Consider the following 21,696-nt stretch of genomic DNA (forward strand, 5'->3'; position numbering starts at 1 on the left):
AGGCTAGCTACAGAGTGCGCCTGCGCGGCAACTTCAGCAGATGAGACGGCGGCTCATAAGGCTCACTTTGCCTAAACCGCGGGCGCAGTGTCCATCCAGTATTTTTTCAAAAACAAGTAATTATTACCGTTTACTGGGGTTTACCGCTACACCGGTAACCGTGACATCCCTACCCAAGACCACTCTACTTTCAACTGTATTTACTTCAGAGTTCAGTCGCATTCTCGTGCTCTTGTCCCAAAAGCTGCACCATCAGCCAAGTAACAACGATCAGCTGTTTGCCTAACTTATTCCCATGACAAATGATCAGATGATCATGGCTATATCCAGTGAGGCTGATAGTGGTAGCAGTTCTTTCTTCGCTAAAAAAGAGGAATGAAAGTGTAACTAGTTTGCTCCGAGGTTGCTGCCTGTGGATGGATTGACACTGACTCTCGAGTCAAGGGCCCTGAGAGCTCATGACGTACCCATAACCAGACCATAACCATAAGACAAACTTTGAATGACTTGTTTTAGATCAATGCTGCATTTTATGACAAAACCTAAGATAATGACTAAGATGAGTTTGAAATCACTGCCCCTGCTTAAAGCATGGCTTAACATGTGCCACTGGTTACGTTTGACTCAAATGCTTAAGGATGTACGAGTCCAGATGATTGGACTGTCGTATGTGCAGTTGCTGGAGGAGCCGTGCTCATCTGTATGCGGATGGATGTGAGTGGACACGTTAAGGCCTGCAGGGCTGTTCGCTGGGCAGCCATATTGAAATCATGAGTCATCCCTGTTCTTAGCTTTTGCTGAGGACTTTTCATCAAAATGGGAATAACAAATGTCAGAAAGTCCAAATGCTCTGATGAATCAGAGTTCCTCCAGACAGCATTAACATGATGACAAAGCTACAATAGAGGGCAACTGCTGGAGCTGAAAGCTAGTGCTCCAAAAAGGATTTAAAGTGCTGCAAATCAGTCCATTAAACTGCCTTTCAAGCTTTTGCATGAACAATATATTGGATTGGACACGAAAAGTGGCTTTCCATTCACTGTTCACTGTTGGTGTTGGTAAGCTGCTACTGTCTTCTCCAAAGGCTTCCCTAATATAACCTCGAACCTTTAACAAGAGTCTTACTACTAACCTGAACACGACACTTGACCTGAGCCACCACCAGTTCTTTATAACCTTGTAAGTTGTATTACCAGTATATTATTTATCAGCATAAACAATCACAGATCCAAATGGTGCAAATAGCAGTTAAAGGCATACATGAACAAAGAAATTAACTAAAAACAGTTGTGAGCTGGTAGTTGGCAGTGTTGGGGAGTAACTGAATATATGTATTTAGAATACTCAGTACAGTTACTCTTTCATTTGATGGAACTAAGAATACAGATACTTTCTTAAAATGAAAGGAATACATCACAGTACAGTATCATTAGATTTAAGTCTCTTAGTTTAATTTAACATTAATGAGAAAATCAGCCGGGAAACAGTTTAGCTCTGTCCCTCTGTTGGCATTTGCTTTGTTGTAATTCCAAATTAGTGGTAAGTTTGTTACGGGCGAGGAACAAGTGTAGCCTACACTCTTTTTAACACATTGAGTTTTTGGGATTTAGCTGTAGAGTGCCAACAATCCAGACCATTTTTCATGATATTTGTAGTAGGGTTGGTCCGATGGACAATATCAAAAACCTTCACCTGTTTTTTTGGAGCGTGAGGAGGCAGGTTAAGAGGAAAGAGAAATAGTTTTTCCCCCGTTTTTAATGACGTTGGAACCATAGGCGCCGTCCGTTGCGTGTCCGTTGCTCGGGCCTAATTATTATAATAATAATGTTTATATTGATATTAATAAGCTGCTTGTTATACTATTATCTATTAACATACAAAAAGGCTATTCATGGCCTACCCTAATCCTAACCCTAACCTTAAGAAGATTACTAATGCTTATTAATATCTTATTAGCACAAGTAAATCAAATAATGACTGAGGTATTCATTCATTCATTCATTGTGCTGTACCAAACAGGTACAGAGAAGTGTCCCATGGTGTCCGCAGTTAGCTCTGATGTACTCCAGAGAAGATCACACAGAAGTCTCCGAATGAGTAAACAGTGTGGAAAAATAATGCAGTTTTCATTCATTTGCATAAGTCAGCCCTGACTGTGGAGGCTGTGCATAGTGGCCCATGTGTAAGTGAAAGTGTTATCAGCTGGGACCGATCTCAAAACCTGTGACTTACAAAGCTAACGAGGTGAGCTGAAGCTAAAAGATGATGGAATAGTTCTTTTTAAGGTCATTCATGTTGTCCTAGGTCATCCTTGTCGCCATCATTTGCTTCATAACCCATGAAACCGGAAACTTCCACTTGTATATTGAGTTCTTCAGTTCTGCACATGTATTTATTTATTTATCCTGTGTGTCCGCAGGCGAAAGCAAACTCTGACTTTAGGTACATCCATGTCAATAATTGAGCTCTTGCACACTTGGAGCTGTTGTTTTCACTGTAAACATTGGCCGGTCGTCTGGTTGGCCAGGGGCTTGTATGAGGAAGTGCATCAGTGCAGTGTAGCGTACAGTAAATGCACTGCTCTTCATAAATGGACTGTCTGCTGCATGTTGAAACTCGCCAAAAGCTGTTCCCTCTTTTATGAAGTGCCCCGTCCCACACAGCTCCCTTTGTTTGTCGCTTCCTTTCCTCTTATATCATCTGCTAAAGTGGCTTGCAGTAAAAGGCGCCAGTGCGCATAGGCTATGTGCATGGGTACGAGCGTGCATGTGTTTACGCACCAATTTTCAGAAACATTGTGATAAGGTGCTTATTTCATTCTAATCTTTGTCATCTCTGAAGAAAGTAATGTTCAAATAAAGCATTTCAAAAACGACCAAACATGACTGTCAAACAAATCATGCTTTCCCCGTCTCTCAGCAGTGTTTCTGAAAGTGCATACCTCGTACAGCAGCTATTTAGTTTGCGTGGAAGAGCGCAATGTTCACGTTATGTTTATTTTCTAGAAATACCACCTTTGGGCGCAGAGGAACAGCCACGCCAAGTTTTGGCCACATATTGTGTGCAGCAAGCTTGATAAATGAGGCCCCTGATCTGGGGCTGCTGCAGAAGGTCAGGTCTGGGTTCAGCAACATGTACCCAAAGAATGCGATCAGCTGGTGACTTGAATTCCCTGAATGACCAGGTTATTCCATCAGTGACCTTCTTCTTCCCTGATATTCCAAGATGACAATGCCAGGGTTCACATTGTGAAAGTTTGGTTCAGAGAGCAGGAGATGGATAGTCCACCACTGAGTCCAGATCTTAATCCCCATTAAGAATCTACCGGAAATTAAAGCGACACTGGATTTTTTGTCATTGCAGAAACTTTTTGAAAGGATGCCACAGGGAATGGTGCTGGTATCAGCCAAAACATAGAGCGTGTGAACTTTTTGTGTGGTGACAATTGTTTTTGATCAGGCTGTAAATGTCTCTAGTATACACTGCGTTCCAAATTATTATGCAAATGACATTTTTCTAAGATTTTCTAAATTGTCAACTCAAATGAGAGTCAGCATAATTTTCAAGTCTTTAACTGGTAGAGGATCATATAAATGTGGTGGAAAAAATGTCCTAGTGATAACAGTATTTTTTTTTAAAATAATTATGTAAAAACCTCAAAATCTACTGTTCCAAATTATTATGCAACTCATCGTTTCAATACATTTTAAAGCTTGTAATTAACCTCCATAGCAGCCAATCATCGCCCTCGGTCCCGCTTTTAAGCCCCAGCAATCATGGTTCGTTCACTTCCCAGCTGCGCTGCGACCCGCCTCCACCCCATCTCCGCCTCTTCCATCCACGGCTTCTACCTGCTGCAGCTTCACGGATCTTCCATACCACCACCAGTGTCCAGGCTCCGGGGGAAGGCATCCCTAACTACAAGCTGTTTATCCATACTGACTTCATACATCGATGTCTACCGCCGGGGTCTGATCGCCAAAACTAATATACATGTCAATAAATCTTCCTAATCACCGCTTTCGTCTGTTTGAGTCTATCCAGGTTGAATGGTCATTTGTTGAATTTGCAGCAATAGGAGGTCATATATACTGAAATCAAAAGCCATTTCAAAAAATGTTAACAGGTCAAGTTATATTTTACCATAGGAGCCCTTGTGTGATAGCAGCTTCAAAATTCTTAAATCCATTAAACTTGTGAGTTTTTGTAGAGTTTCTGCTTGGATTTCTTTGCAGGATGTTAGAATAACCTCCCAGAGCTGCTGTTTGGATGAAAACTGCCTCCCACCCTCATAGAAGTTTTTTTTTTGTTGAGGCTCCAAAGGTTCTCATTAGGGTTGAAGTCAGGGGAGGAGGGGGTCCACATCATGAGTTTCTCTCCTTTTGTGCCCATAGCAGCCAGTGATGCAGAGGTATTCTTTACAGCAGGACATGGTGCGTTGTCATGCATGAAGATGATCTTGTTCAGGGAGCCTAAAAGGGCCTAATGGGGCCGGCCAGCTCTCTACTCATGATTCTGGCCCAAAACATGACTCCACCACCTTTACTGACATCACAGCCTTGTTGGGACATTGTGGCCATTCACCACCCATCCACTACTCCATTGATTTGACCATCCAGGGTTACACGGCACTCATCAGTGAACAAGACTGTTTGAAAATGAGTCTTCATGTATTTCTTAGCCCGTTGCAGCCGTTTCTGTTCAGCAGCTTCAATTAACCCCTTAGGGGAGGCCCGGATAGAAGGTTTATGCACAACTGCAGCCTCTGGAGGGTCTTACACCTTGATGTTCGGGAGACTCCAGAGGCACCAGCAGCTTCAAATACCTCTGTATACTGCTTTGTAGCATCTGTTCTCTTAATCTGATGTGTTTGTCTGGCAGAAACGTCCATATTGTGCCATTATCTGCACAAACTGGAGTGTGCTCTGAATCATCCACAAATCTCTTATCTGTATGATGATTGCGCTCAATCGTTCATGAAATATCAAAGGTTTTCATACCTAGACCAAGGCATTCAACTATTTCACGCTTTTCATCAGCAGAAAGACCCTTTTTCTTTTCCATATTGCTTGAAAATGATGATCTGCATAATAAAGTGGAACACCCTTTTTCAGTAGTTTTTCCCTTAACTGGGCTTAACCTGAAAACTAATCATCCCAGATCTCTGAGATTAATGTCAGTGATTCATAGAGCCCCAAGACACAATACCATCCATCAGTTTCATTATTATTGTTTTTATTTTTACCTTTGTGTCCTGCAGCCTATGAAGAGCTTGTACGCTGGGGATGCCTCGCCACTCGCGCCCCTGGGGCCCTACATGTCTGACGGCCGCAGGAGGGTAGACTACGTCCTGGCCTACCACATCCCCAAAGCCGCAGGTGTCCGACGCCACTCCAATCGCTTTGGGGATACCAACTTCATCCGCAGGCTCCGACGTAGTCTGAGCATGAGGAGCAGCCGCGCACCCCTCCAGCCCAAAGAGGACCCTGAGATCACTGCCCAGGAGCACCCCGAAGATTACCATGAGGACGACAAGAGGTTCAAGAGGGACGAGCTTGAACAGAACCTGCGGGAGACTGGGCTGGAGCTGGAGAAGGAGGAGCCGGTAGGAAACACTGCTTCTTAATGAGGGGATTCAGAGCTCTGTCATGGGAGCTGCTTCTTTGGGATCTGTTCATTCTAAAGAGCCAGTAAATAAACCGCTTAGTTGAGACCGGCCCTTGTTAGTTATATACGAACAGGGCAATATGTCATGACTCTCCTCTACTTGTTTGGTCATTTAAACTGAACTTCTCACTGATTGGAACAAACTTGACGTAAATAACTATGTTTTGTAGGGTATTAAGTCCTGGTCAGAGCGCACTCTGCACAGTGCATTCAGTCTCCCTTCTCCTCCATTGATTATAAGTATAGGTAATATATAGGTTGAGTGTCCTCTTTAAACTTTAAATGTTTGCAGCTTGCTTTCATACATGAACAGAATGTAAAATGTGACTCACCAACTGCCCGAAGAAATGTAGAAAATCTTTGGGATCTGCTTTGATAGGGCAGATCTCCTGACAGCTTAGGGCCACTGGTTGGAGAGCAAAGATTTTGTATAAAAAAAACCTTTACCAAACATCAATATTTACAAATTGTGCAAATTGACCCAAAATCGTTGCAATATATAATTGGGGTTATCCAGTTATATATTGCAACAATTATGGTCAATGGTGCTTAGCATTGGAAGCCGTGTTATTGGTCGGCGGTAAACGCACACAGCAGGCCTGACAATCAATGTAAATCCAAATGTTAGAGAGGACTTCCCCTGTGTGCTCCTGGATCAATGTCAGCCTGAGCAGGACCTGAACACTCAGCCCAAACATTTAACACATGAGCGTGTGGTGAAGAGGGAGCTGAGACAATGCTTCCCATTAACGCACATCAGTTCTTCTCCTCACATAGAGGGAAACAGATCCCGAAGGCAAGCTGTCCACACGTGTGTTCTGATTCTGCCTTCATGTGCTCCATCCTTTCCAGGCAGAAATGACTCAACAAGTGGTGTTTCCCATATTTACGAGAGCACATGAAGGCAGCTTTAAAGCCAGGGACAGGATTTGATCATGTTTCAACTTTTCAACAAAACGTGATAAAGACTTGGCATTTTTTGCATCGCAAAGAGGAGCCTCCACCGAGAAGCTGTGTAAAATCGTGTTGAAAGTTTGTGTCCAAAAGAGCTTCGTCCTTTTACCACTCTGCATTCCAAAAGACACTTGATTAATACTTAATATTGACTAAAACAATACTTAATTTCAGATTATATTCTTTAAAGCAGTCAGTGCTAAATGTTGTCTTCATTGCACTGCCGCACTGAGTTTGCCGTGTTTACAAGACAAGAAAGCTAATGTTGCTAAACAGATGCTAATGGCTCTGGCGATTGTTTGCCGTTTCACACTTAGGAACTAAATGCTTCTGTAAAACAAATCAAAAGGTTCTCAGAAAGAGGTAAATAAAGAGATACAGCATGTTCATACTGAGCTGCTGCTGGACCAAAAATGACCAAAATTCTGTAGCTACATGCTAAGTTTTGATATGCACACACATGGTAATATCCACATGTAGTGGTAATATCCAGTTGTAGTAAAACTAATGCAAAAAGAAATCAGCGCCAAGAAACAAATCACTGGGTGACATTCAAGAAAAAAAAATGATATTAAAAAAGATATAGCATAAGTAAAAATGTGATATAACTTCTCTTAAAAGTATACTTTAGTATACTGATGAGTGTTTACGCATGAGTAAATGTAGCTGAGTAAAGTCTGCTATAAAGTCAGTATGTTTGAAGAAAATGCCTTGCAGGCTACTCAAAACAGTTTTCGAAAACATGGTTTTGGTGCATCCCTTATGCATAGAGTTGCAATTGGAACTAAATGAATGTCAGAAATAGTGAGAATAAATATAAGTAGTACGTAGAAGGTCAGGGTAACCGTCAGAGCCTCAGAGCCAAAGATAAAGGTTTACTTACCTGTGGATTTTGTGGATAAATGATGGAAACGAGCTCTGATGATGACATCAACATCTCCAATAGTAGCGCCACCTTCTGTCACACGGCGGGGTGGCGGAGATAGTTCCTCTCCGTTTGTGCATGGATGTAAGCGGAAAAAGCCGTCACATACAACTTCTTTGTTGTGGAAATGATTCATCTTGAGGTGCCAAAGTGCCAGCTTTCAGAATAGATTAACGACGATATTTTTTTTATTGCGCGATAAGAGTCTCGCGTTAACGCAGCACGTTAACGCCGTTAACGGCCCACCACTAATTATAATACATATTTATATACAGTATATACATATTTCAAATAAAATAAAATAAAAACAGTACATCTACAGACATACAACACAATCAACATGTGCAATAATAAATACATTCAAAAACAATATAGTGGGCCTTTGATAGAGCAAGGTCCACACAGTCATTCATTCAGCAGGTGGATGGACGTAGGGAGGAAAGTGGAGGTCGCTCTCTTTGTCCCCAGAGGGAGGGACCTGAACCTGCGCCCTGACGGCAACAGGACGTAGTGAGAGTGTAGAGTATGTGAGGAGTCTGTGGAGATCTGGGTTCCTTTCCTCAGAACTCTCGAGTCATAGATGCTGCTGAGTGAGTCCTGCTCCTGACCGATGATTTTATTGCTGATTTTGATTATTTTATTGAGCATATTGCGGTGAGTGAGAGGCTGCGTCTGAAACCATCAAATTGTAGCCTCTAAGCACTAACACTAGCAACTAACTCCTTAACCTTTCATGGGGTCAACTGTTAGACCTCTAGTCTATGCAGTTAGTGAACTTTTGGCGCAGTGGCTTGTGGGATGGCACATAGCTCCTAATCACTGGTTGGTTAGCATCAGAGGTCCCAATGCTAAAGTGGCCATGATAGTTAGCATCAAGGCTCCTTTTCCTAACTACTTCCTAACTGACTTACCAATTCGGATGGCATGGCAACTTGCCATGGCGGACGCTGACGCACATCCGGTTTGGCGTAAGAGCTCTTTCCAATCTGCTCGTTTCGGACGCAGCAATAGTGAGTGAACCAAACCAGAGAGTGATGTTGAATGTAAGGATGGATTCAATGAAATATTTATTGAAAGAGGCGAGAATGGATGGGTGGACTTGGAGTTTGCTGAGTTTACGGAGAAAAAAAAGGCGTTGTTGACATTTTGAGAAAATGTGTTCAGCATTGAGTTTGAATGTGAGTCTATGGTAGATTATGGAACCCAGGTGTTTGTATGAATTAACCTTTTCTATTATTTCGTTGTTGACAGTGAGTGAGGGAGAGTTGGAGTGGCCATGTTGGAAGTTGATGGTCATCTCTTTGGTCTTGGATACATTTAAATCCAGACAGGAGAATGAGTCCATATTTGGGAGATACCAGTACATACATAATGAAATGACTAATAATATTGGTAATATTGAATCGGTATCAGACCCCGAAACTCCACATCTGTCTGGCCCTCATACAAAGTGCACAGACCACACTGTTTCATCTCAAGTCAGAACAGAGGGACAATTTCTCTCAACTCTGTGAACAATGCAATGCATATTTACAAGAGAAGAGAAAATGAAAACTATTTGTAGAGGTGCTGTATTTACACAAACCAGATGTTGGTAATTCTCCATGTATTCCATATATGTAAAGAAACCAAACTCGGCTCATGTGAAAGGAACCAGGAAAAGCAGTGGACACATGTAGACAGGTGGTCTGGAAAAGGAAATCACAGGGAGGATGATCTTCAGATCACAGTCCATTACATGCTGATTTTGACACCAGCGGCGTCAGGTTGAACAAATTGACTGTTCTCCTGTATATCTTGTCTGTCCACCGTGTGTGTGTCCATGGCACGTTCTCACATGACCGTAGACATTTGAGGCCTGGTAACTTTGATAAAACGTCTGTATTTGACATGGTGCGTTGAAATTTTTGAGTATTAAATATATCAGTGTTTTGAGCGACACTGCACTCTCTTTGTGGAGTTCGTATTGGACTCTGGAGGTGCTGACCTCACTTGGCCTGTTCCTCTTGCTGCAGAGGCGTGGCTCGGTGGTAGAGTTAAGAGAAGTATTAAATTACACTGACAAATTCTTTGATTAGGTTACCCTCTGCACTTACACTGACGGGCCAAAGTCAAATCAAATGAACCTCAGAATGTCTGAAATTAAAGTTATCCAAGACCGTGATCATGCAGCTCTTTCATGTGCTTTACAAGTGTGAGCATATCCTCTAATGTTCCGCAAAGGCCAACTCGTAGGGAGAGTTTTAAGTAAGGGATAATGTATACATTATCCCGCTTATTATACGGCCATTTGCCAACTGAACACACACAACATAAACTTCGTACACTTTTATGAAGGTCGAAAGGTTTATTTAATGACTTCCGCGACAAATAGTTCCCAAAAGTTTGCGCGTTGCTCTGCAACGTTTTGCTAGGCTAGAAGCAGCAAGGCTAGTAGCTAGCCTAGCTACTTAGTTGAAGGCGCAGTTGGAGAGGAGGAATGGTGGCGAATCTCTGGGTAAGTAAAGTTGAAAGTCAGACTCACGCTAACTTCACGAGCAATTCCCCCAACTTCTCTCGCAGTGACGGGGACAGAGATAGTGTCCGCTACTACGTACGTGCAGAGTGATATGAAAGCACAAACTCCATTGCCATTGGCAGCGGTCATTATTTTATCAGAAAATACCGGTCATTATTTTATCAGAAAATAATGACCGGTAGAACGTTGGGAAATCCCATTCAAATCAACGGAGCTTCTACTTACGTTGTGAAGAGCCGTATAATAAATGCCATCAAATGTTACCTGAAATGTCTGAATGTGGCAAATGTTAGAGCAAGGCCCTCCTGCCTGAACGTGTCAGAGATTTGTTATGAACACAGACTTTGGGTTTCGAAGTAACCATTTCTCCCACATCCTCTGCATGTTGCCCCTCTGGCTACCTCTCATTATTTGGCAGTTGACAAATTGGAATATACATTGTTTTATTCTAATTGAAGTATATGTAAACATATGGCTCCAGCTGTACATAAGAAATATGTTCTGGGAAAGGCTCGATAACCACTGAAGACAGTTATGTGAACCACTTTTGGGTCCCGGCCAGTGTTTTAGGCTATCCTGCCAATAGAGATCACAAATGGAAACTAGCATGTAAATCTTACTGTTTTAGTGTCATAGGCAAGCAGAACATTTTAAATCCTAATTTGCGTATTACAAATAAAGGTCTGGATCACAGAAAGAGGTTACATTTCCATGTATGTACAGGTGGGCGTATTTGAAAAGAGTTTCATTACGATGTTATAATGACATAACAAGGGCTGCATTAACTTGTGTGATGGAACTGTAGGTCATAAACCGGCTCAGTCTGTGTAGCACAGACACACACTGGCCTTTGGGTGCCCAGACAGCTCCGTGTCTCCGTGAAGAGTGACTAAGTGTTTTACATAACAGAATAACAGAGGGGTCGGAACAGGCTCACAGATCTGACAGAGCCTCACAAGCAAAAAACTGATAACTGTACACTGCATTTATTCATGGAACTCTTCTGTGTTTGACCTGGTGCTGCACAATTTTGTATAATTGCTGCCTTTATTATTTGCCAAGTGCAACCATAAATTGGATTTGGATTCAATTCAATTCCTTTTTAAACTGTTATTTTGCTTCCTTTGATCAGACTGAAGTGCTTATGTGCATTAGAGGACTACAGACAGAGGCTTGAGGGTTTGCAGTTCTGTTCTTCATTTAATTTACGATAAAAACAAACAACTCTTATAATTCTATCTGCCTACTACTGTGTTTTTTGAAAATGTGTGTCTGACTAACTTATCAGTATATGTTTTTTCTTGATTATTGATGAGAGAAACCTGTTAATTACAGAGCAACATCCCGGACACAGGCTTCCTGAAGATCCACGCTCCCTGGAACGTGCTCTGTCGAGAGGCCGAGTTCATGAAGCTGAAGATGCCAACGAAAAAGGTTTCAACTTCCATTTAATATCCCCACAGTTAGAATACGAGTCTGTGCAATTAACAGAGAGATAGCAAGCTGCCAGTGCTGCGGCATCTGGTCAGCCCTGTCAGGCAAGTCCTGATATTTGATTTGACGACAAAACCCTATGATATATGACCACAAGACCCACAACAAACCGCAATGCATCATTATTTGCACAGACATTCAATTATTTATTGACACATGGATTGAATTATTTACCTCCATTGTAACAGATTTTTAGAGCACATTTAGTTTCAGTGCAAACAAACAAACACTATTTTATGTGACTCATTTTAAGCATATGCATGATATGAGTGGCGCCTGCAGGGTATCATGCGCACCTTCCACCTCTAGAGCATCAATCTATCCCTGCACGTGCAGATGCAGGTCATTTATTGCAGATTGGAAGAAAGCTCACTCTCTCTCCTGCTCTAGATTGTTATTGAGGCACATCTGTGTCCCGTGAGTGACGCTGCTCAACAACATGTGACGCAGACCAACCAATCCGATTGCATGTGCTCGTTTGAGTTTTCTGATGCCGCCAACGAGGGCTTGGGTCCCAGATTGATATCTCTCTGTATAAAACAGTACAGAGGGGCATCATTCTGGTCTCACCAGGTCGCCTCTCACTACGATGGCAGAGTGTGCTGCTTCATGTCAAAGCTTCAGCCCGATCATTACAAAAGCTTTGTTTAAGACTCACATAAGCTGGGAAACATTGATCCAAACCTATGCTGTGGTGTGTTTGGGAGTGTAGCTTCACCTGCACACAGCTGCTGTGGGACACTCATGTAGAATAACAGCTCACACTGTATGCAGCTCTCAGAGTGAAATATTGAATCATTTCAGTTTGGATGTGCATGTGGAGAAATAAGGGGACAGGTCCTTGCACAAATCCCTGCAGCGCGTCGCTCATCCATTACCTCATTCAGATCCCCTTCAGTGTTTGTGAGCATTGTAGGTGGTGGGCGTGGCTTAGCCGGAGGCAGGAAGCTGGATGCTCTAGATGCAGACGACAACGCGTCACTTTAGGGGCGGAGTTAGCAGCTGACTGATTACTTTGAAGTAAGCTGAATTCTTGTGGTACTAAGTTATCAATCAATCAATCAATCAATCAATCAATCAATCAATCAATCAATCAATCAATCAATCAATCAATATTTATTTATAAAGCCCTTTACAACACTCAAGGTGACCAAAGTGATTTACACTAAAAATGAATGAGAATAAAATCAATTACGTAAACAACGATAACATATGCAACAACAATAAAATAAAAAGAATAAAAAAACATAAAATAGAAAAAATGTCACATCATTACAGCGTATTAATAGTCAATCTGAATAAATTGGTTTTAAGCCGGGCTTTAAAAATGCCAAAGTCAGCTTGTTCCAGAGTCTGGGCCCAGCGGCTGAAAAGGCCCAATCACCCCAGTGTTTGTACTTGGCTCTAGGGACGTCCAGTTTGTGGACCTGAGCTCCCTGTTTGAATTGGGGACAGCCAGAATGTCTGACAAAAAAGAAGGGGCAAGGCCGTTGAGGGCTTTAAAGACAAACACACGATAATCATCTTGAACCAAATTAACAAAGAAATGAGATTAGGAAAAAGGGAACAAGGACCACAGCGTGCTCGCTGTAAAGACTGACTGAGACGAGCGATGGTGATGCAGTTGGTAGAGCGGGTCGTCTCGTGATCGGAAGGTTCTACTTTACTGATCAAACACTGTTTAGATGTATTATAGTCACATGGTCACATGATGACAGACTGGTCTATAGGCTCATCGTGCAGCCCTAGTGCATACTCTCAAAACCACTCCCCTGCAGCTGTTGTCGTAATAACACTGTTGTCGGCAATCCTATAAAACTTTAATTTACAGAAATAAACATTGTTCCTTCCTATTGGTAAAAGCTACTAAGTAAAGTCTTCTTTCCGCTGATTTACTTCCTGCCTCCAGGGACGTCACTTATGACAGGGCTCTATTGTCCAGGCTAATAGAATGTGTCCATCGTGTGCAGTTCTGTCTTTGTGCTGTTCCTTGACGTTTTACTCTCTGTCTTCTCTTCCCCCATCAGTTATCCACTTTTTTGCATTATCCACATGTAAAAAAGAGCCTTTTTAGTTTATGATTTATACTCATTGTATTCATCAGTTACTATATTGCCATCATTCTTCCTTTTAGTCTTATGAAGTTAAACAGGGCAGCAATGTGGTGGAGAAGATCCGGCTCTTCATTCACAAAGTCACGGCTCCTCTGCACCCGAAGGTGGACGCCAACCGAACGCAGAGCATCAAATGGCTGTGTCACCCATTCTCCAGAGAGAAGCAGCACCTGTGAGTACCTTAAACAGTAACACTAACCCATTGGATTTTAAAGGAGGGTATAATGCATGATGAGGCCCAACCAGACTTCTTAGAGCTCGAGATTGTCCATGGCTTTAACATGTCAGAGATGTTCTCTGGGGCCATGAAGCAAAGCTATCTCAAAGTCTATTCGCTGAGCAGCAGGAAGCCAATGCAGACCTGAGCACTGGACTAATGTGGTTGTATTTCCTGGCCCTGGTCAGTACTTCAGCAGGAGTGTTGTGAACTTACTGCAGCTGTCGCACAGCTCGTTTAAGCAGGGCCATATTTAAATCATAAACACAAACATCTGCTCTGACATTGATACTACGAAGCTGTATTAGGGTTAAGATCGGGTTTAACATTGGTTTTGTGGTATCACAAAGCTGGATAACTTTTTACCAGGGTAGATCTCCATGGAAACATGCCCTTAGCACATAACCTGCTCTGGACAAGGTTTAGTTCCCAGCTTAGATAAGAAGACAGCTCTTTGACCAATCAGAGGAGAGAATCTCCCCAAGCTCAGCGGTGTCTGGAGGGAGCAGAGGGAAGAGGAAGAAGCACATGGACACAGAAGTCCTTTATCTTTTCTTTGAAAGTGCATGGATTCTATAAAGTAGCATCATTGTGTTGTAACTTTTACTACACCTATAGCTGATGCAGATTTTAAATGACTACGTGAAAAAGGCTTATTCCTCGTCCACATTATAGCACAAGTGTTGCATTTCAGCTATAATAAAGATTGTTAACATCATGTGATTACATGATCTTTGGTTCAGACCCGTGCTGTTCATGGCGCTGTAGAATATATTTTTCATAAGTTTAGTGATTGATTTTGATATTCAGATGAACTATATTTCATCTGACCTTTTGGTTGAAAATGGACCAGTGCCACTCCTCGCCATTTGGTGGCTTAAGCAAATGCTTAGAAATTTCCTGTGCTCTGGTAATGCTCCTTGACCAGGCAGCAGTGTTCCAGTGTGTGAGGCGGCTCGGATGAGAGGGCCGTCTGGATGTATGGAGGAGTGAGTGGGCTGGAGCAGATCTATATTTACCGACTGACTAACAGGAGCCCAAGACAGACTCGATCGTGACAGCTTCTCCTCCTTCGAAATGCTCTGCGCTCCACAATAGTCTCAAATTAACATGTCAATGACAAGAGCTCTTTTGAATGCTAAACATTCAGGATTACAAATGTGCATGTTATAGAAGTTAGAGATGTATGATAACAATGGACTAGGTTTGGTTATATGTACAGTGGTCACGTTTTCAAATGTTTTTTTTAATATACATATATTTAGTTTCTCACTCTCTCTTATCCCTACGAGCTCGGGTCCTCTTCCTCTCTAAAATGTGTTTTTATTATATTATATACAAACCAAAAGCACATTTCTGCCATCATGGTCTATAGTAGGCAATAATAATATTCTAACAAATAACCATAGTCACAGGGTTTGGTAAATGTTAACAGATTGCTCACTGTTTGTCATCCTAGATTCGATCTGTCCGACAGAGACAAGTTCTTCGACAGCAAGACCAGGAGCTCAATTGTGAGTACGGAGTCTCCACCACATGGTTTGGATGGGCTCTTGGATGATTGTTCTGTTTGAATCACAGAGCAGCAGGCCCCACAGGCACTGTTCACACTGCAAAAGTCCTTCTACCTCGGCTGGAGTCCACATGTAGAAATGTCATAGCAAACGGTGTCAATGCTTATGTGCTGCAGGCAGAATTTTATTTTTTATAAATTTGCAAAACATTCTAGAAATCCCTTTGTCATTATGAGGTATTGGCCCTCATTTATCAACATATGTACAAAAAGGGTGTATGTGTTGGTGTAGGTATTTGCGATATACACCAGAGAGTGCGTGGCATTTACAGTATAAACCTGTGCTTTCCACTCAGATCTTGCCGTACGCACGAGCAGCTGATGGTAAATGCCACCGAGAAATTGAAAATATTCATATATCAGGAGGCCTCAACCAGGCTATGTGCAGACACATATGATAGACATTTGGAATAGGTGGCGTTCATGATTTAGAATGTGATGATGTCATAATGTCAGGTGGAAGGCAGTTTTGGTAAGAAATCTCCAAAACAAAAATTAACAATTGTACAGGATTCGGTACAGACATTCGTCATGTGACGACAAACAAAACATATAATTGTGGCCACGCCCCCTGACGAACCGGAAGCCTGGAAAATGCTGAGTGTGCGTTTTTGCTCTTCCTAGAGTGTTTCCCCAAATATGCTCCAAATCGCTCCAGCTCATCTACAGATGTTGGGCACCAAAAGTTATCCACATTTTTTTGCTATGTTTCACAGTTTGATTGCAGCAAAGCCACAATCTTTACAAAGAATGTTGCCATTTATTGTAAACGACAAATTGCTCCTATTCACGCAAACAAATTCCAATAATGACCTTTCACCCCTGGACACAACAAATGTGAAAAAGTGACAATGACATAGCGCACAAACAGTTGATGGCATCCCGATCAAGAAAGCCAATTGGGACCCATACCGTATTTTGTACAGTGTTGTTATGGGGATGACCGGGGCCCCCCATCTTATTCTAATGGGACGAACACATAAATCTCACATTATACATAATTACAGGGCGTTAGTGCCCTCTGTCAGGAGCGTGTGGACTGTTGCCATGGAAGTCCAATGACGCTTGCAGCTTCAATTTTTTTTTTTATTCCCATTGTAATTTTGATCCATCATGGGAAACATACCCGGAGCTGTGTTTTGATGAATGCATGTCTGTTAATCGTCCCTCTAATCTGTCTTTCTCTCTCTCGCTCGCTAATTGAAGCGCCAGCATGCCCTGCTTAAATGTAGCTGCTATTGTTTTTAGCCTGTTACTGCAGCCCAGTAGGACTGGCCCAGTCCCTGGTGTCCCCTTAACAGCTCTATACTTAGTGCAGCACATGGATAACCACACCATATTGCAATTGACTGGTGCTTATTGGAAAGAGCTCCCCCATCAGCCGCAGGGTCCCAGCTCAACACAGCAATCAGTCCTTCTGCATAAGGTTTAACGCACTTAACCACTGTGCTGTGCTCAGGTCTACGAGGTGCTGAAGAGGACGCGATGCACACGCGCCAAATACAGCATGGGTAAGTCCAATCAATATCCAATTTATCTGCTCAGCTTCCCCTCACAGCCATGTCATTATTACCACGGAGTAGGAGATTTTTGATTTACCTCGGAATTGAAAATAGCCTGAAGATAATTTGCTGGGATGTTCATTTGGAAAAAATCAAAAAAATTGGATGGTTAAGATTATTATTATTATCAATAGGGTGTTTTTTTTAGTATGTTCAGCTGATTTACGTCTTTACCACTAATCAATCTAATAAACAGGATATGATACATTCATTAATTAAAAGTGTTTTTTTCTTTGGTCCTGTCCAAAGTGCTTTATTTTGATAACCCACTGCAGACATAGCATTTTTGTATCCAGCTGAGTATTAGAAGCATGTTTAGTCCTGACATGTTTATTTACCCATTGAACAAAAGCTGGAATGTTCCACAGTGTTGCTGTAATCACCTACACCACAGGATTTAGATATAATGAAATGAATAACTGACCTTAAGTATGCAGAGGGGATTGTTCAGTGGTCAGTGTGGAGATTCTTTTGCTAGTTTCCTCCCTTCAAATCTCAGAGTAAAAAAGACCAAACTTACCCTATACAATGCTGATTTTATGCCGGAGATATACAGGAAGTAACTTTAACCATGGGCTGCAAAGCCGGGTTCCCACGCATGTCGATTCACAAATATTGACATGTTTTATGTCCCGGTCCCCGAGATGAGTCTGTAATCCTGTAATTAGTAGCGCATGCTTTTTGTTCCACTCAAGCAACAAAATAGCCACTATACTAGCTTAACAATATTTACCTTATCTTTTCAAAGGTAGATATCTTTTTTCAAAGGTGTCTAAAAAAAAATATTTTTGAAATATCTAATTACTCGCCTGATTTATTGAGCTTTGAACACTTGAAACAAGGCTAGATTAGATTTTAGATTTTGTTTTCACTCATGATTAGCTTATTTTTAAAAAATAAAGAAGGTCCAGAATCCCCTCTTAAAAAAAACTGAAAAAACTTATTATTATTTTGTGACTTATTATGTCACAAAATTAAATTAATCTGGGTTTATCCATTATTTAGTTTTCGTTGCTGAAAATAATGGGCAATTTTGGCCATTTTTCTGCACAAAATGCCTTCTTTTTTATATGAAACATAAAATGACAGAAAACCAGCAATACATTTTCCCCTCATATTTATACCAGTAATGTTCAGCAAAAGTTTCAATTTGATATCTCTAAATGTAATGTTTTTCCCTACTCACCTGCATCGTCTTGCCTTAAGATAGAGGAGAAAAGCCTATCTCTCTCCAAAAACAAAATCCACGTTAAACCTGATCCTTATTCGTAAGGGATCCACACATTTGCCATATTAATGTTGTGGCTTTAAATCCTCAGTTCATCGTGTAGGACACTTAAGTAAGGGATAATGTATAGAACGCTGGTCATTATCTGGAAAATAAGTACCGACAGGGTGAACCGGACCCCGACGCGAAGCGACCCCTCTCTGGGTAAGTTGAAAGTCAGACTCACGCTAACTTCACGAGCAATTCCCCCAACTTCTCTCGCAGTGACGGGGAGATAGTGTCCGCTACTACGTACGCGCAGAGTGCTATGAAAGCAAGAACTCCGTTTCCATTGGCAGCGGTCATTATTTTTTTCAGAGGTCCTTTATCAGAAAATAATGACCGGTAGAACGTTGGGAAATTCCATTCAAATCAACGGAGCGTTGTACCTTACGTTGTGAAGAGCCGTATAATAAAAATAAATAAAAAGCCCTTCCATTTTGAAGGGTCTTAGAAATGTGATGTCATGTGTTGTGAGCCAGAATGGTTGTAATAAATCAAAGGACTATGGTCGGATGTCCATAGGAAATGACTTACAGATGTGTGGGCACATACAACATTTTGCTTTTGAACAGGGACTTCTGCGTCTGCCAGGACACTATAGTCAGTACCTTTGCGAGTTTTTTCAGCCTGTATTCTTCTGTGTGTCTTTCTCCTCCCTTCACAGGGATCACCAGTCTCCTCGCCAATGGCATCTACACGGCAGCCTTCCCACTCCACGATGTGAGTACTCCCATCTCTGCCCCGTGGTGCTGACAGATGTTGATAAATGGTTTCTATTTCCGATGGTAATTGTTCCATATGCTACACTTGTAATGGAAAAGGCACTGGTACTATATGGGGTTGGGAAGCAGCACATCTGTAATTATACTCTGCACTGCTTTACAGAGGGCGGGCCATTATTCAGTTTTATAGGAAATTTGTTATTCATGACGTGAGCTATAAACCCTATCTCACAGTGAAATGGAGGCTAACAGTGCGTGTGATTGTGTTTACAGGGCGACATAGAGGGACTAACCGCAGAGGCCAACGACCGCAAGGTGGGCACTCCCTGAATGGCCTGTCAAACATTACATATGCTGCAGTTAGATGCAGAAGAACAGGTTTTGGCACTGCAGTGAAATTGTCTAATGCCACACTTCATATATAGAAATCCATTCTTACATGTAGAGACAGGACCAAAGGAGGAATTTGTATTTCCATATTCTTTTGGGTTTGGTGTCAGGTTCTTTTAGACTCAGATGAGATATTTATGCAATACACATGCAGTACATCGCTTAAACCCAATTATGTGTATATGTAAAGCCGTGTTCAAAGCAAGCTCCATCGTTTTACTAGGATCACCATCATCATCACCATCATTCCACTATCAAACTGCATCTCTATGACAACAGCGGGAGAATTCACACTTGGGGCCAGTGTCCAAGTGGACACCTGTCTCCAGCAGGACTGAACAAGCTAAACTGTTGAGGCCCAATACACAAATGTATGTAAATCCCACTTTAAGCCTGCATGAGCAAAAGCAGTGGATTCTGGATTTGAAGGTTTGGGACCATAATACTGTGGGAACCAGATGTTTACATACACTATAAAAAGACACATTTTCATTTTTTTCTCACTGTCTGACATGAAAGCAGAAATAATGTTTTTTTTTAGGTCAATTACATGAAGTTCCATATCTACTTTGAGCCCTTCGGCTATGTGCTCTATATCTGATTGACCTCTCCCAGTATGATAGCTCTGGTCTCCTTGTATATGTGCAGGGTATAAGCAGTATAGCAGGTTGTGTTCAGTTCCTGTGGAGAGTCAGTGTTGAATATTCTGTGCTCTTCTTTGCTCTACCAGCCACACTTAACCGTATGAAAGCTTCTCCAGGACTCCCTCGTATGATTAAAGACGTTCCCTTGTTGCCTCGTGCTGTGCAGGCTGTGAACAGTGTGTCCAGAAAAGCACCACCTCTCAGCACGGATTCATAGGACCTGTATGTAGCCCATGTTTCAAAGACAACTGTACAGTGTGTGACATAGAGCTTAATAATTCAGCTACATACATACGTACATACAGTACAGATCTCCCCATCAAAGGCCTCTCGAGTGCAGCCATACACCCCAGAGGAGGGTCCATTTGATAACAGACTTCACATGATTAGCTCAGGCCTAGTATCATGTATCAAAAACAGTTTCTTTAATTTCCATAAACCCCTCAAAATTCATGAGGGCTATAAAGTATGCCCCCCCCAACCTTAACCTAGCCTTGAGTATGTAGGTAGAAAAGTGCTGTATAAATGTGATCATTTGCCATTTACAAGAGAAGCAGGTCCATAAGAGGAGGCTTTTTGACCAAATGGGGCAATGTTGGACAAAAGACCGGATTAACCAAACAGAGAAAAGCATGGTTACTCCACTCTCGTCTTACAAATACATAAAAAAATAACTCATACCAATCACGCTGAAGGTCGAGCAACAGTCGTCCAAATCAACATACAAGTTGAAGAGAAGTTATAAAGTTTGGCTTGAATGTTGAGGGATTTGAAAGTGTCTTTTGCAAATAAGACTTAGTCCAGCATGTGCAGGTCGGTTGCAGCGTTGGTGTGAAGTGCTTTCTTTGTAATTTCGTATTTAAATAGGGAACACGTGGAAGAGCTTGGTAGCTTCTATCGTGAGCTTTTTTGGAGCTATATGACATGTGGGAGAGGCTGTGTATGTGCTCCGTTTGCGTGACAGAGCGCACGGACAAAGACCAGACGGGTATATATTAACTCGTCTAAGGCTAGGTAAGAACATATCTCAGTATGTAAAAACTGTGGCCTATTCCTTTAAGCCTGTGGCGCATGTCATGCGTGTGTGTGCACATCCAAACAGGACGCATGTAGACGCTCCAGACCTCCATAGTTACATCTTCCAAAAACACATTTATGCGTGGCTTTGTAATGGATTCTCCGAGTCCTGCTGATGACCAGGCTGGTGAATTATGATCTGATGAAGTGTTGCTCCTTTCCAACTGTATAATTAAAATGCACCGAAAATTGATCGTAGTTTCAAAGCGTGTAGAGGAGACGAGAGATGTGAAGGTGCAGTAGTGTTGTGACGATGGCACACACGGCGTGCTGGAGGGGGCGTGTCGGAAATGGTCGGGGCTTCTTTAAGAGACAGAGGCCTATTTCAAGACATGGTACAGCAATTTATTCAAGGCAGTTACTTTAATTTACTGCATTTACATAATGTTGCATCATCATTGTAGTGTGCTATAGACTGGTACTATGTGATTGAAAAAAGCATAATACCCCCTCTTTAAGTGTAAGTTATGTTCCTAGATACTTAGATTTGACCATTTTACACAGTGATCAGCGTTTATGTTGTCATGAACCATAGATACAATAAATGGCCTTGTTACGGGCAAAAGCAG

General features: G+C 41.9%; 1 protein-coding gene across 1 annotated transcript in view; it reads left to right on the forward strand.

Moving 5' to 3' along the window:
• ano1a (anoctamin 1, calcium activated chloride channel a) overlaps positions 1–21,696 on the forward strand; it is an 89,736-nt gene that overhangs the window by 18,417 nt on the left and 49,623 nt on the right. Inside the window, exons 3-9 of the mRNA XM_079554895.1 lie at positions 5,261–5,605; positions 11,400–11,498; positions 13,693–13,844; positions 15,349–15,403; positions 16,922–16,973; positions 18,959–19,014; positions 19,290–19,331. Coding sequence (XP_079411021.1) covers positions 5,261–5,605; positions 11,400–11,498; positions 13,693–13,844; positions 15,349–15,403; positions 16,922–16,973; positions 18,959–19,014; positions 19,290–19,331 — 801 coding nt within the window. The remainder of the gene's footprint in view (positions 1–5,260; positions 5,606–11,399; positions 11,499–13,692; positions 13,845–15,348; positions 15,404–16,921; positions 16,974–18,958; positions 19,015–19,289; positions 19,332–21,696) is intronic.

The sequence above is a fragment of the Gobius niger genome, assembly GCF_951799975.1.
Source record: "Gobius niger genome assembly, chromosome: 4".
NCBI lineage: Eukaryota > Metazoa > Chordata > Actinopteri > Gobiiformes > Gobiidae > Gobius > Gobius niger.